This window comes from Theropithecus gelada, chromosome 12, assembly GCF_003255815.1.
Source record: "Theropithecus gelada isolate Dixy chromosome 12, Tgel_1.0, whole genome shotgun sequence".
NCBI lineage: Eukaryota > Metazoa > Chordata > Mammalia > Primates > Cercopithecidae > Theropithecus > Theropithecus gelada.
Genome location: NC_037680.1, coordinates 72,796,800 through 72,814,031, shown reverse-complemented (window position 1 = coordinate 72,814,031; position 17,232 = coordinate 72,796,800). Strand labels below are relative to the sequence as shown.

Genomic DNA, 17,232 nt, shown 5'->3' with positions numbered 1-17,232 from the left:
TTATTTTGGTTCAACTCCTAGCTTAGTATTGCTTTCCAATCCCAAATTCCAGACAGGCATCTAATTCCCGAGTGTACCCAGAATAAGATCAGGCATCTTTATGGTTCCAATCTCAGGACACAGTTGTTTTCAGTTTATACACAAAAGGTAATTGAAAATCAATTTAGAATTTATGCCATTTTTAAAGAAAATAGAGAGAAGAGATGGAATTACTTTAAAGCAAAATAAAATTCAAAAGTATTATTTTTCTTCTCTCTGGCACAATTGGTCACATGGCATCTTCCTCAAAAAATTTCTCCTCTATTTTCAACTCCCCTGGGTTGATTGGTAGGAGGGTAAGTGCTTTGGATACTTTTTTTGTTTCTATTTTATTTCTAGTACCGTATGGAGGTTTTGGAGATATTTAATATAGACATAAAAATGTTTCTAAATCTAGAATATGTTTGGATTGTCTGATATGTCTGGTCATGTTTCCTATATATTCTCTTGTTATCTTAAAAGGATAATTTTCTGGAAATCCAAGAATCATGTACAGGAAAAAAATTAATCTTTTAAAAATAATTTTCACACCCATCTCTCTGTGTGGAATATTATGGGGAAGAAAGAAGTTTTTATTTTTACATTATTTTAGCTTTGTGTGTCATTTTTTAAAAAAAAGAATTAGTTTTTTAAAAGATTACTCTTTATAATTACATTATAGGTTAATATAATTATCAACTTTTCCAGGGAAGAAAAGGATAATCTTGTGGGGCCCAAGCAAAAATGGTAACATTAACCTCTGAATTCAGCTTTAAATATGGCCACTCCTTGGTTGTTTCTGATGACCATTCATAGAACCAAAAATGAGAACCGTGGAAGGTAAAGAAATGTATATGTCTAGGGAAAGGATGAGGAAACAATGTCTGGCTTCGATTTGTAGAATTCTCAAAGGAGATCTCCGTAAACCCTTTCCAAAGACACTTTAAGCCCAGCAGCTCAGAACCATATGAATCACACACAGATACCAGGATGGCTAATCATTCCTCCTCTTTTTTCCTCTTTTAACAAAACATGGTTACCTTTACCATAGTAATTTTTGCATTGTAGTATATCTATGTGCCGGTCTCCCACCACTATCCTGTCAGCTCCTTATGGCAAGAAATAGATGCTTATGATCTTCATAGTAGTCAGTCAATAAATACCTGTTAAATGAATGAATGAATGAACAAGGTAACAAATGAGAGGGACAACAGTCAAAGACATATGCATGGTCCACAGCATTGGTGTGATTGCTCAATTTCCCTGGAAATAACCATGGAACAGAATTTTTCAAAATGTGGTCTTTATGGTATTTGCATCTGAATCATCTGGTTGGGGTGCTTGCTAAAATTCAGATTTCTGAGCTCAGACTCAAACCTACTAAATTCAAAATCTCTGGAAGATCAGCACAAGGATTAGCATTTTGTTTGTTTTTTTTTTGAGATGGAGTCTTGCCCTGTTGCCCAGGCCGGAGTGCAGTGGCACAGTCTCGGCTTACTGCAACCTCTGCCTCCCAGGTTCAAGCAATTCTCCTGCCTCAGCCTCCCTTATAGCTGGGATTACAGGCACGTGCCTCCACACCCAGCTAATTTTTTGTATTTTTAGTAGAGTCGATGTTTCACCACGTTGGCGAGGCTGGTCTCAAACTCCTGACCTCAAGTGATCTGCCTGCCTCGGCCTCCCAAAGTGCTGGGATTATAAGCATGAGCCACCATGCAGGAATTAGCATTTTAAAGAAGCACCACCCACCCCCTCATTCATTGTGAGCAATGAAGTTGGGCATTCTTTGCCCTGGAGGATCAGGTAGCTAAAAGAGAAGGTAACCCGTGAGGCTGTGACAGTGAATGTGCAGGAGATGCTGGTAAGTCTGCTTATATACAGATTCTGTTTAAGACCCCTAGGTGTTCTTCCTAAAAATAATGTTACCTTTATGTTTTAATAATGTCACTAATGTTTTAATGAAGGAAAAGGGGCCTATTTCTCACCTCATTAACAAGCTCTGAGAAATTTCTCTGAGTCATTATATAGTTAGTAGAATAGGGTTGTGTGTTGTAATCTTTTATTTCTACTCTTTTATCTCCTCGGTCCAAACACTTTGTTTCTCCCTTGAAGAAGCAGAATTAACATAAGTAATTCCAGTGTTAGTAACAGAATTAATTGGAGTAGCCCTAAGTTGTAATTTAAAATAATAATAATAAATGAAATCACTTTGGGTAAGTATCATGTTCAGGCATGGTGGCTCACATCTGTAATCCCAGTGCTTTGGGAGGCCAAGGTGGGAAGACCACTTGAGACTGTGTGCATGTGTGCACACACACACGCACACACACTTCACTTTTCTATTTAGAGAAAATGTGTAGCCAACTAGATTTGTAAGAGAATGAAGAAGTTGTGAGACATGAAGAGACAAGCTTAATATAAACCCTACCAAACAAAATTAGATTTAGAAGGTATTTGGGTATATATGTATTAACATCTCCAATGTTTCTTTCTTTGTAATTATATTTCCACTAGGAAGTGACCTAAGAATCTAGAATATATACTCCTGTAATATAGACTGTATTGTAACAGAAAAACAGACACTTTAATCCTAGTAGGAGAGGAAATAGGAATGAGGATGGGAAAGACAGCAAGGAAGATAATGGTCAAAGAGCAAAGACAAAAGCACGAGAGTATGCCTCATGGAAGCTGACAGGTTTCTAGGCTGAGTGGAAGGTCCCTCTAGAGGAAAAGGTTAAATATTAAGATGATAGGAAGTGACTGGTGGAGAGGAGGGGGCCGCAGGCACCACTGTAAGGGAGAGTAGAAAAAAAGGCAAGAAGTAGGCACAGATACAGAGGAGATAGTAATAGGAAGATGGAGAAATCAAGGGAGATAAGGCCTAATGTCCTCTATAGATGCCACAGAATGCACGAGTTTAGGGACACAGAGTTCATACAGAGTTCCAATGAGGGTGGAAATTAGGTAGGGGATGTGAGGACAGAGACAGATTTGGAATAGTTAAGAGAAACGAGAGAGGGAAGTGGCCAAGTGTATCTTGGTTTTAAAGACCAGTGGCATTCGATGATTTGTCAGAACCTTTACTTGGTTAAAGGAAGAAATAAATTTATAATTACTTCTGTATTACACATGTGGGGGATTCAGAATTGTTTCTTTGATATACCTATTTATATTCAGTTATTGTTCTTTTTTTTTGAGACAGGGTCTTGCTCTGTCATCTAGGCTAGAGTGCAGTGGTGCAATCATGGCTCACTGCAGCCTCAAACTCCTGGGCTCAAGGGACACCCCCATCTCAGCCTCCTGAGTAACTAGGACTACAGGTGAATGCCACGATGCCCAGCTAATTAAATTTTTTTTTTTTTTTATGTTAGAGACAGGGTCTTGCTATATTGCTCAGGCTGGTCTCAAACTCCTGGCCTCAAGCAGTCCTCCTATCTTGTCCTACTGAACTGTTGGGATGACAGACATGACCCACTGCACCTGGGCCAGCTATTGTTCTTACTTTGGGATGGGGGCGTTTTGAAAAAAACCAAATCACCTCATACAGGTACTAAATGAGGATAAAAAAAATAGTTCATTGAATATAGGAAAAAAATATGTTGCGTATACAAAAAAATCCATGAACAATAGATCTGAGCAGAGAAAATGCTACCAATCTAAAAAGATTCTCAGGCTAGACCAAAATTGACTGCAACCTAAACAAAGGTGTGAACAAAAAATTTAAAGGATTACTTAAAATAGATCTTCTTGGAACAAAGAAAAGGAATGAGTCATTCTAGGCATTTCTTAGTATGATGTGCCAAGGCTGGCCATGGCTCTGCTAGCCACAGTAGGAGCAGTAGCAGTTGTAGAGATTGTAGTAGGCATTTCACAGTAATGTGAACTCTGTGTCCCTAAACTTGTTTATTTCTCAGGAGTGATATTTGCAATTAAGGGTTGCTGCCACTCAATGGCAGAAGTATTTGTATCTGTCAAGGATAATGAATTATCAGGAATATGATCTCATCAAAGAAAAATTTCCATTTGGAATAATCAGAATAGTACTTGACAAGCACCCTGGTTGGCAGGGAATAACGCAGCAGCTTTTCTTCCTTATGAAGGCCAAAGGATGGTCACTGGCCATGGCATTTGGACTTGTTTTCTGCAATCAAAACAGCCCCATCCAGCTTCTGCTCAGGGTCAGCTCATTCTGCTTCTGACCTATTTTTTGGTCATATATGGAACATCTGTGTTCTGTGTGAACCTGAATATTCATGGTACAATTTAGCCACTTGACTTCAAAGGGCTAACTTTTATTTCTTTAAATATCACAGATTTCACCAGGCCGAGCGTGGTGCCTCATGCCTGTAATCCCAGCAGTTTCGGAGGTTGAGGCAGGCAGATCACCTGAGGTCAGGAGTCCGAGACCGGCCTGGCCAACGTGGTGAAACCCCATCTCTATTTTCTATTTTGTATTTTGAAAAATACAAAAATTAGCCAGGCATAGTGGCTCACACCTGTAATCCCAGCACTTTTGGAGGCTGAGGCAGGTGGATCACAAGGTCAGGAATTCGAGACCAGCCTGGCCAACATGGTGAAATCTTGTCTCTACTGAAAACATAAAAAATGAAAAAATTAGCTGGACATGATGGCAGGCGCCTGTAATCCCAGCTACTCTGGAGGCTGAGGCAGGAGAATTGCTTGAACCTGGGAGGTAGAAGTTGCAGTGAGCTGAGATAGCGCCACTGCACTCCAGCCTGGGTGACAGAATGAGACTCCATCTCAAAAAAAAAAAGTCACCAAACAGAAATTGAATTTTTTGTTTGCTTGTTTTTTTGTTTTTAAATATCAGCATCTTGGTTACATTTCTGTGATGAAATGGAGTTGTTTGCTCACGTTGTTTGTCCAGGAGAGGATATGATGCCATGAATGGGTTATGTCTTTCCATTCTTACAAAGAACAGTGGCTGCTGCTTGGCCTTTCACAATAAAGAACCTTTGACTTATAAAGTGCTCAATGCAAATGCATGAAAGGACCATCCCTCCCAAAGTTCTTTGGCTTTTCAATATGATGAAACTAATAGGGCAACCACAGAAAAGACAGAAATCCCTCTGACCCCTTGATTTGACCCATTTTCTGTTTCTTTCAGGCTTAAAAGAAGACAGGTTTTTCTCCTCAGGATTATTCCTTTGGGCTTGGGACTTTCTCCATCTTTCCTTTTTTAGTGTGGCTCTTACTTCACCCCGTCTGCTTTATTCCAACTCTCAGTTAAAGTAAAGCGCAACCTTGATCCTTCCTCCTTGGAAAGGGATTTGGGGAAATGAATGAGGTACATCTGGCATTAAGAGCCAGGATCACTATATACTTTTTAATGTGCCTATAAAACTCCATTGGTCTTTTCATGTTTTCTAGTTTCATTTCCTATTCTAGGCCACTAAGACAGAGCTTCAAACTAGTGTAATGTGAACAAATTACAGAACATGAATCCCCAGTCTTCAGGGTGCTGGGGGCAGAGCCTGAGGAAGCCAGAGCATCCCTGCCTGTCATATTAAATTGTAAGCATGGCTTCTGTTGAATCTAGTGTGCCATACAAATATTACCATTTCTTTGTGCCATGAGGTCAGAAAGCTTGGAAAATGCTGCTTTCAGGCCTGTTTGGGGGATCACTGTTCTTTCTATTCTTCTTCCACACGAAAGACTATAGAAACTCTTTTTTTTTTTTCTTATCTTGTCTCAAGGTCTATGCCTTTGGTCTTTTGCAAAGAACTGTCCTGGCAGATGTGATGAAATTGGTTTGTGTTCCCTAAACACTGTTCCTGGCAAAGCTGTGCTGTATCTTGACTCACTTTCATAGCTTAACATTCCTTTTGTTCATCCCATCTTGAATTACGTTATATTCTCCTAGGTCTGCTCTTCCTTTCCTTTTTATAAAAGGGTTTTACAAATGGGAGCATACCCAACACTTTGTTATAAATCAGCTCATAGCTAAAGTTGTAGCAGTTGTACCCTTTGTTCTTTGCAGTTTTGTCTTTTGGCAACATTGACCACCTTGGCCAAGCCCAGAGATGCCATCTTCTTTCCACCCAGCCCCCTTTCTCCCACATAAATGCGAGCATAGAAACTCGGGTAATACTCTGCTGGGAGGTAGTCATTAAGGATAAAATGCATTGTATTTTCTCATTTATCTTTTTTCCATTTATTTTAGAATGTATGTTAATCTTCCTGCTAAGCAGAGACAGGTTATAATTAAGCTGAAAAGTGTTTCTTTGGTTTTTCCAGATGAGAATTCTCCAGCCAACTTCTGGGATTCTAAAAACAGGGGTGTGACTGGAACCCAAAAAGGGCAAATTGTATGGAGAATTGAGCCTGGGCCCTATTTCATGGAACGTAAGTAGCTGAGTGTGAAATACAAACTTATTATTGAACATTGCATAGGTATGCAGAATTCTACGGAGTCTTTTTGAATGTTATTTTGAAATTCTTTGGTTTGAATTTCCATATTTATGCCATGATGGAAAATATATTGTTTTAGAAAATGCTCAGTAAAGAATGTTCACATATTTTGAAAAAACTGTGTATGTTTCAATATACAGTTAGCCACCCATATCCGTGGATTTCACGTCTACAGATTCAACCAACTGTGGATCAAAAATATTCAGGAAAAAAAAAGTCACTATACTGAACAAGTACAGACGTTTTTTCTCATCATTCCCTAAACATTATAGGCTAACAATTATTTGCATAACTTTTATATTGCATATTGTATTAGGTTTTTTAAGTTATCTAGAGATAATTTAAGTATTTGAGAGGATGTACACAGGTTATATGCATATACTCTGACACTTTATATAAGGAACTTGAGCATCTGTGGATTTTGGTATCCCATGGGGGTCTTGGGATGAAGCCCCCATGGATATCAAGGGACAGGGACAACTATGTAATATGTGCATGTGTGTATATGTATACACACACACACACAAACATACACATTTACATATATATGCAAATAAATATTACAGGTACATACATATACATGTGTATATATACATAAATATATATGGTGTATTATATTTTACATGTACATTATGAATGTATGGTATATAAATTATATATGATTACTTTAGTACTTTACACATTTTGTATACCCTTTATATCTATAATTAATATTTATTCATATTAATTTCAGAAAGAATAATTCAAGATTTCAATTAATAACATGACTTGCCTTTGAAATACCTCATTATAATTTTTGCCAGCAGCAGAATAACTTCATGTTTGGACCCCAGTCTTTTCAAAGTGTTGATGAAATAGACTGGGGCTCACTGCCATTGAGGTCAGCTTACTAGAAAATCAGACATTGATTGCAGATAACTCAACTATTACCTAATTAATTCAGTGTTATAGTCATTTGTAAATTCAAATGCTCATATATAGTGCCTGGTTCACAAAAATATCTTGTCCCTTTTTATGTTGGGTGATGGTGTTATTTATGGTTGTCACCAATATTACTGAAAAAGTAGTGAATACTCAATACATTTTTGTGGAATATATAGAAGAATGAAGGAATAAATGATTTACTAGTTGGTCCAGGTTAACTTCTACATTTATAGAGTTTATTTTTCTTTCTTTCTGTTTTTTTTTTTTTTTTTTTTTTGAGACAGAGTTTTGCTCTTGTTGCCCAGGCTGGAGTGCAATGGCGCAATCTCGGCTCATCGCAACGTCTGCCTCCCGGGTTCAAGCAATGCTCCTCCCTCAGCCTCTAGAGTAGTTGAGATTACAGGCATGCACCACCATGCCCAGCTAATTTTGTATTTTTAGTAGAGACAGGGTTTCTCCATGTTGGTAAGGCTGGTCTCGAACTCCCGACCTCAGGTGATCTGCCCATCTCAGCCTTCCAAAGTGCTGGGATTACACGCGTGAGCCACTGTGCCTAGCCATTTTTCTTTAATGTAAAAAAAAAAAAAAATGGGCTCTTTAAACTTTTTCTGAGTTGTTGAGCTCTGAGTGAGCCTTAAGATTAGTATATGCAAAAGATTTAATATAAAAGAGAATGTGTGGGTACTAGTACTTAAAGATAGCACTTACTAAACGTGAACATTAAAGATTTGATTAAATGGAAACCTGCCGCAAGCATATCTTTATTGAAGCATATCAAACTTCTCTAATACACAGTTATCTTAAAAGATTAATGTCTATTACTTTGAATTGCCATTAAAGGCGTGAAATAATTTCTTTCACCATCCTTACTAGTAAATCAGCACTCTAGAACTTTCTCTAATCCTGCTTCTGTCCCATAAGGAATGTCTTCTTTTCATATTCCAATTTTCTGACTGGATTCTCTCTTAAACCTTAAAAGAAATGTCATTTTTAAGGGAAAATGCTCCCAAAAAGCAGAGAGGAAGGAAGGTCGGAAAGGGGAAGCAGGTACCTTTAGCAGAATCCTAGCTAATAGCACAGCATATAGGAAACAGTTTGGAAGAAAACTTGCCAACATGTGAATGAGGATGGTTTCTGGCAGGTGGAATTATGGATGATTTGTTTTTCTGACCTGCGTCTACGTAACGTTCCAACATTGCCCAGCTGGCACGACTGTCTAAGTAATGAAGAAATAAGTGATAAAAGAATGTGGGAAAATGGAATGGGAAATCGCTGGTTTTACTTTCAGTGTGATTCCTCCTTTGAAAGGATCCTAGTGTTTAAAAGGCTGATCTAGCTGAGAAATATTGCCAACTGAACTTCAGGGGAAAAGGTAAAATCACTTCCTTTGGAGTGATTTTAGCAAAATCACTCTAAAATGCTGAAGGCTGCTGGTAATTATTGCCTGTTGCAGTGTGCAGACTGATATTACAAGGCTCATGTGAACCCCTGGGAAGAAGTCAGTACCACATGCTGCTATAATTTGGAATATTATTTGAGAAAAAGCCCATTTACAGAGTATCCCCTTTGCTGTGATTGATTTTCTTTCTCCCTCCCAAAGTGTTAGAGATTCATCATGTGCTGGCTGATTAGGCGATCGTTAAATAGCTCTGTCTTGACTGATTTCTCTACATCTCACCCTAGTATTTAATAGAAATGGGCTTGACATTGAAGCTAGGAGTTGGGAATGAAGACAAGAGAAGTTGGTTTTTTTTTTTTTTCCTTTTCTCCGTATTTTAGCATTTCCACCTTAATTCTTCTCACGTAAAATTGGGAGTATTGTGGAGCATAATTGTAAAACTGGAAATATTCAGTAATGCATTTTTTAAAGACTGAGAAATGTAGTGTAAGTTAAAGTTCAGGACAATGAATAGGAATTTTAGAAAGATTCTCCTTTGAATAAGTCTTTCTTCATTAATCAGAATGAAGCACTCTCCCAAAACACTCATCCCTACCCTTGCAATATAAAAGAAGTTGTAATTATATTTATAATGCCTAGAAATAGTCTGTGTCTTTGGGATGTCAATTATTATTATTATTATTATTATTATTTTGAGACGAAGTCTTGCTGTGTCTCCCAGGCTGGAGTGCAATGGCACAATCTTGGCTCACTGCAACCTCCACCTCCTGGGTTCAAGCGATTCTCCTGCCTCAGCCTACCAGGTAGCTGGGATTACAGGCATGCATCACCATGCCCGGCTAATTTTTGTATTTTTAGTATAGACAGGGTTTCACCATGTTGGCAAGGCTGGTTTCAAACTCCTGACCTCCAGTGATCCACCCACCTCGGCGTCCCAAAGTGCTGAGATTACAGACGTGAGCCACTGTGCCTGGCTGGATGTCATTTTTAAAACCCATTGTCTTACTAGAGCATTCTTAAAGGGACTCACAAAGGAATGTTGGTTGAATCTCTGGAGCTGATGGCATGGAACTTTTTTTAAAAATTGAGAAGAGATTAGCCAGCTTCTAAAATATTTTTCACCTCCAATCCTGAAAACGCAAAGTATTTAAAAATATTTGTTTTCATCTGCAGAAAGGAAATTTGTTTATCTTTAACTCACCAGAAGTCCAAACAAAGGTTTAAAAATCTCTGAAAATTGATCTATTAAAGTTCCAGGGAAAACCTGGATTTGAGCACTATTTGTGAATTTAAGATGGCTTTAGTTTGTCTGGATAAATCCCCAGAGGAGGCAGGTAGTCCAAACTTATTTCATTATAGGGCTTACTTGAATGGATTTGAAGGACAAAACCAAGTGTAAATGTGGGTATATGACCCTCAGGGCATTCAAGAAGAGGGTCAGCTTCATCTGCACTTACTTGTTATAAGACAGTCAAATATTCAAGAGAGCTCAGGCTCACAGAACCTGAATGGGTCATCTGTGCAGTATGCATTTGTGAGTTTTAAAATTTAAGAGGTTTCAAAAGTTGTATTGGCATGCCAGAATGTCTGTTTCATTCTATACAGTCTTTTATGGGTTATGGTCATTCATTTATTCATATTTGCTTTTTGTTCTTCCTTCCTTCCTTCTATCCATCCATCCATCTATCTCCCCTTCTATCCTGAAGTATTCATTGAGTACTACCTTTGTGCTAGGTCTTATTCTAGGTACTCACTGAATCTTGTGTTAGTGAGAGAGCTTAGAGTACTAAACTTCATCCTACATTGCTATGTACTGAATTGTTATGTGATCATTGAGGCATATGACAAAACACTGATAAATTACACAGCGATTTCAGATACTTACCCATCCCAACCCTGGAAAATGTATACAGGATTAGGAAACAGTATGCAAGTGACAACTGTGAGTGAGTCTTTTCTCTGAGTGGCACTCAGTTTGGTACCTTGCCAAAATAGATGTGTCAAGGGTGCCTTTTTATTTGGTGGAGATGGGGTGACCTCGGTCTCTTGTTTTTAACTATCAGAGCCCTTTCTGTAACTTGCACCCTTCCTAAGTCCCCTCTCACCAACATCAGAAAGGTCTTTTTGCCCCTTGGATGGAGATTTAATGCTTTTCATCCCCCATCCTCATACTTTATATTTTAGGTCCAGTTAGTTCTCTAGTCCTGTTAGGTTTCTGCCACATCTGCATGGATATTGTCCCTTTTGTTTTTCTCAGTTTTAGCAGAGGAAAGCCTGGCCATTTCAGGCTCCATTGGCCCTTGTTAAAGAGAAGACAACTTGCAATGACATATAACTGACAAGTGAGCATGTCACTGGTATGTGGGTAAATTTCCTCAAAAGCATGAGAAGTAAAGCTGTGAATAAGAATCATAATATTAATAGTTTAATGAAAACACATAGGGCAACGGTGAAAGTCATGTTCTAGAATAAATTGTGATTAGCTTGATTTTTTAGGTTATTCTACCATTTAAGTAAAATAGAAATGATTAAAGGAAGAAGGACATTTATATTCCATCCATCTTTATGCTTCAAAATATTCAACTTCTAGAAACTTGGGGAAAATCCAGACTCTCTAAATAGGAACAGGCTGTTAACTACTGCCTAAGTGAATCGTGTAGCTATTTAAGATAATGGATGAGATCCTAGTCTGAGGCAAAACCATTTCTTGCAGGGAGTGGCTTGTGGAACCTTTTTTCAGAGAGGGCTTGAAATATAATCTTACATAAATACCTAGGGTTAATACAGCTGAGTTGAGATTGCTTTTCTAAAAACTACTTTTGAATAGGTAATATGCAAAACAGTATAATGTTTAAAAAGTATAAAAATTGAAATTAAATGTCTCCCCAGCTTCATGTCCAGTTGCCAGTTTTCCCACCCTGAAGGCAACCACTACAACCAGTGTCAAGTTATCTATCTGGAAATATTTTATTCATATACAAACCAGAAATGTGTTCTTGTTTTAAACAGGTGGTAGAATGATTGATTTAAAATGCCGTGTCAGAATTACACAGTTACAGAGACCCCTTTAGTTGAGAACAGGTTTAAGTTCCTAAACACTGTTCAAAGCCCCTCTGCCTCCCCAACTTGCCCTGGAATATGCCCAAAGTGACATCTCACAAATGATCACCCTCCAACCCATGGTAGAGGGCAGCAGGCATACTGCTACCCTGAGGGACGTCTTCGCTTGTATTTATGAAAATTAGTAAGTCAAAAACTTGAAAATAGAGGGCCTTTTCTGTTTTAAGAACATTCAAATACAGAGTACTAAACTGTATTTTGGTAACACTGTAAGTAAACATATCCTGAAGATTATCGAAAGGGGCCCTTATATTGTCATGATCTATGACTGGCTTCAGCTGTTCGGAAGGGGCCTCAGAGAGGAGATGCCGCTCATCCTTTGCTGTCTTCCTCCTGAGGCTGGACCTGGCTCAGCCGACAGCAGGTCCTTACAGGTTCATACAGGATGCCTTTCCCTTTTCCTGGCTCACTGCCCTCCGAGGCAACATGCTTTTGATTAGTGGATTCAAAATACTCTTCTATTTATAGCCCAAAGAAGTGGAGATATATATATGTGTGTGTGTGTGTGGGGGGGATATATATATTACATATATTATATATTTGGATATATAAGTATATGCAAATATTAAAATATATTTCTATACAAATATGTGTATATACAAATATATATTTTATATATTTTTTTTCATAATTTGAGGCCAGCAGGGGGAGATGTTGCCTGCCACATCAGGCTGTGGGGAAAGCAGCTGGGATAGATGGACTCATACATTGCTCTTTGGTCCATGTCCTCCATCTCTCCTGCTTATAAACAGGGCTGGGCTCTGTTGATCACTGGGGTCCTCCCTAATCGGATGCTCCATCATCATGCCTGTGCTTACTTCCACCTGCTTTTGTATATATTTCTCAGAAATAGCTTTTTACAAAAAAAAAAAAAGCTCCTCTTGCAGTTAGAGGTTACACATTGTAGCTGCAACAGAAGCCCATGACCCTGGGCACCAACTTCCCTTTTCCATCCTTCTGAGTATTCTTCCGTTACCTCTTCCAATAACCAAAATATTCAAATACATTAATCAAAATGCTGCTCTCCCCCTTTGTCAGAGGGGATGTTGCTTAGTTACGCCATTTTTAAAAATCTTGTATGACGTTCTGAAACATTAAATAACATCTGAAGATGAAAACTCCCACTCAGAGTGGAACATTCTGATATTTTGAGGGGCAGGAATCTTCACTGATGTCCTGCTGAAGGATGCAGCTAGTTTCCATCCCTACGCAAACCACTCCTCATTCTGTCCAGGACTGTTTTCCTCTCTGGTGACCAGCCTGTGTGTGTGGTTTTGTAATGGGTGATCTGTGGAAATCCCCTCAGCTGTTTGCTTCTGCGACACGCAGCTCTGTAGCATTTGGGGGGATTGGATCTGCCCACAAAATCTGCTTTTGTGCAATTTAAGATACATTGATCTTAGTTTCAGGGATTCTACTTTGTCATCTGGGTTGGAGATTTTTGTTATAGCAAGGAATAAAATAACACCCAAAATGGGTCAGCCAGCAAAGTTGGCATGATTATCATCATTCTCCAAAAAAAAAAAAAAAAAAAATAAGCAGTCACATTTTTTTTTTATCTCATTGTCTGTTACCTAGTTGACTATTAAAACCTTAGGAAAAGCAGATGGCATCCTAACTTGAGACAGAGTTAGCGGAAGATGTCTTATAAAAATGCACTTCTCTCTGTGGAAAAAATGGCCTGCTCACTTGCTAACCGTTGATTTGATCTATGAAGTGCTGCCTGTAGACAGAGCCACCGACGTTGCTTCCCCAGCATGAAGAGTGCAATGCCAATGAGCTCATGTCCAAAGAATTCAATCCCCATGCACGTTACCACACTTTATTCTGCTCTGACAGTCCTCGTGCACACTACTTAGCTTTGTTCTTGCAGACTAAATGCTATTGGTCTTGGAAAAAAGCAAGTGGGAGAGTAAAGTTTGCTCATATTTGTCCAGCTCTTACTATTTCAAAAATAGCCAATAATCTGTGTTAGTGTCCAGGAAAGTCATTTGCAGAAGAGTTCTCAGGGAGGCAAAGTAATAGTAAAGCTAGAATTTCTGCGTAGGTCATCTCGCCATTCCTTAAACCCAGCATGCTTCATCTGTGCCTCCCTGCTTTTCCCATTCTTTACTCTAACTCTCTCTAGCCCCATTTTGCTCATCCATTAGACCTGTTTTTGTCATGACACCTTTCTGACTCCACCATGTCTTCCCTAATCTCCATGGTCTCTATGCTCTTCGACCTGGTGCTCTTCCTTTTTACTGTGTGTCTTCTGTATTTTGCCATGCCCGTGATTGGCATCTGAGCAGCTACCCTACAGAACACCCATGAGACCAGAAACCTTTCCTTGACTCCCTTGCACTATCTGGCACATTGCTGCGTGGCCATGTGCTGTGGCAGGTACGTAGTAAAAATCTTCCGGCTGATGATGCTTATTAAATTATAAATTACTGAATAGTGATTAACATAAATAATAGAAGGACTCAATATTTTTCCTCCATAACAACTTTTTTTTTGAGATTTAGTATTTGGTCATTGGTAGGAGGAGTGTAATGATATAAATTCCTGTGAGAGGATTTTTCTTCAGTTATTATATATTTCTCTTAAAATAAGGAAACCAAAGACTGCAGGAGGCCGTTTGGTGCAGTTGGGAAAGTCAGTGGAAGAGGAACTTCCTTAGGGAAATACGTTGAGCAACCGCACTTTAATAGTCCTGGTGACTCATCTGAGAGAGGAACTCCCTCCCGTAGCCTAGGATTCTCCCTCCAGGGCCTGCCCATCAGCATCCTTGCATATTTAGAACACACCTTGGGAAAAATGCATCTCGCAGTGCACTTCAGTGACTCAGGCGCTTCGTATACAGAGAAATTCCAGTGACTGTAGGTTTATCTTTAACACAATTTGGTTTCATGCTCTTTGGAATTGTAGTTACTTTCCAAAAACCATAATTGGCATTTGTATTACTTTCTATCAAAGAGGAAGTATCAGAACAAAATTTATGAAATGTGTGGATTGCTACAAGCTGTGAGATATAGAATCAGTTGTTTGTAGATTTGATCTCTGCCTACTGGGTATATTTAAATGACTTGGAAAATTAAAATAATGTAAATTTCCAGACCCTGTCACTAGAGAATCTACTACAGTATACTTCCATGCTTTGTTAGACTGCTTTTCCTCTATTTCCATTGGGAGCTACAGTCAATGTAGATAGAGGTTATGAGTGAAGGCTTTGGAATCAGACAGCTTGGGTTTGAGTCCTGACTCTGTCATTTCTTATCTGTCTGACCTACAGCAAACCTCAACATCTCATCGGTAATATGGGGACAGGAATTTCTGCCTCCCAAGGTTCTGTGAGGGTTCACTGACAACATGAACGTGAGGCATAACACTGTGGTACATTGTGGAGCACCTCAATAAATGCCAGCTAGTCCCATTCTTATCACTACACTGTTTCTATTTTGACATGATGTTTCTGTGCGTTATTTTTCTGATATGTTCGAGAGGTTACAAACTTTGGGAGAAGCATATAATATCAAACAGAAATTGATGTAATCTGTTGCCTCTGAGTGGAAAAAAAGAGGTCATCAGTCATGAGTAGGATTCCCTGAGAGGTGGGATGGTGGATTTCCACAGCTGATTCCTAAATGACGTGTTTCACTGTTTAAATTACTGTTTTCTCCAATTGCTTTGCAGCGGAGATTAAAATCTGTTTTAAATATTACCACGGCATTAGTGGGGCCCTGCGAGCCACGACCCCCTGCATCACCGTGAAGAACCCAGCTGTAATGGTGAGTGCCCCTCGCTGCCAGCTGCCTCATGAGATCCATGCTGGAACTTGATTTCTATTTTTGCCTGTGCGGCCCTGACAGGGTTATGAGGAACAATGAAAAGGAAACATGTAACAGTGTGGGCACTGTTATAGGAAAGGAAATAGCTTACAAGGTTGACATACCCGAATTCCTAATTCAAATCAGTGGAAACGTAGGATTTGATTTGTAACAGTCGTTTGTAGAGTCAACTCTCGAGGAAACCCATTCATGAAGCAAAGTAGCAAGTGCCACATTCTGGAAGGTTTAAACTTAGTCTGGGTGACCAGTTGGTAGGAAAGAGTGGCATTGCATCTTATGTGAATTTTAAGCATTTAAAGTGTGGGTGATTTACCTGCCAGTCAACTCAAGGAGCTGTTGCTGCAGAGAGTAGAAGTGGGGAGTCACAAATGCACTGTTTCCTTAAGGTCTTAGTGCTGCTTCCTTCTTAGTGCTGAGTTTGGGTCTAGTGCCTAGAGGTACTGCTCATATTTTGGGTAAAGTGTGGTCACTCAATGGAAGTCAACTTCTTTAACTTCAGAAGTTGACTTCAGAAGTCAGGCCTTCAGTTGAAGAAACAGATATCTAATTTACTTTTGTAGGAAACTTGTGGTGTTGGACTTTTGAAAGAAAACCCGCCCATTTCCAACATGGCAATTTGGTGATTTTTTAAAATTTTATTTTAGAATCTAACAGTCTCACAACACACAGCTCCACTGTATATGGGTGGTTGGACTCAGGTGGTTTGGGGAGATTCTTAGAGTCCAAGATATGTAAATTACTTCAGTTGTAATTAGTCATTACTAAAAATGAGGTCATGAAAGCATAGAAAAAATCACTGACTCCCATGACATAGAATCTTTACAACATTGTATGTGTGTGTGTGTGTGTATATACACAGTTATAGATGCATGCATTTTTGGAAATAGGCAAGTAGTCAGGTTGAAATTCAGAAAGCAGTCTTTGCAAATAGCACTTTGAAATTGTTCAGACTCACCCTATGCTGTCTCTGATAGTGCTTGTACCTCTGTATCAGGCATTCTTTCCCTCTCATCTATTCATTTAAGCAAATATTCATTAAATGTCTGCTAAGTACTAAGCATTGTGCCACCACTACAGATGAAATATGAGGAAAAACGCCGTCATTGATCTCGTAGGTCTGGTGCAGAAGAGAGACATCAATCAAATATTATATTTGTTTGAGTGATAATTGTATGAGAGGGAGCAAAATGGGGCAAGAGAGCATATTCTATGTAGTAGGATTTGTCCTGATCGGGAAATTCCTGGAAGGCTTACCTTAAGAAGGTGTGTCTAAGAGACAAGCTGAAGAAGTTTTATAGGTGAAGAGGGAGGGAAGAGCATTGCAGGCAGAGGGAATAGTGTGTGCAAAATCCTCAATATCTAAGTACTCTGCTCACATTAGAATTATATTTGAGTTTTCATTGTAGTAAACATAGTATAGAACATAAAAGAAAAGCCTACATTTACTATATAAGACTTTGAAGGTCACAAAGAGAATAGCAATTGTTGATTACAAAGTCTGCCATGTCA

General features: G+C 38.9%; 1 protein-coding gene across 3 annotated transcripts in view; it reads left to right on the top strand.

Moving 5' to 3' along the window:
• The window catches only part of HECW2 (HECT, C2 and WW domain containing E3 ubiquitin protein ligase 2), a 384,249-nt gene that overhangs the window by 235,035 nt on the left and 131,982 nt on the right, over positions 1 to 17,232 (top strand). For all 3 annotated transcript variants that reach the window (XM_025405496.1, XM_025405495.1, XM_025405497.1), the window contains 2 exons: positions 6,277 to 6,384; positions 15,569 to 15,663. In XM_025405496.1, coding sequence (XP_025261281.1) covers positions 6,277 to 6,384; positions 15,569 to 15,663 — 203 coding nt within the window. The remainder of the gene's footprint in view (positions 1 to 6,276; positions 6,385 to 15,568; positions 15,664 to 17,232) is intronic.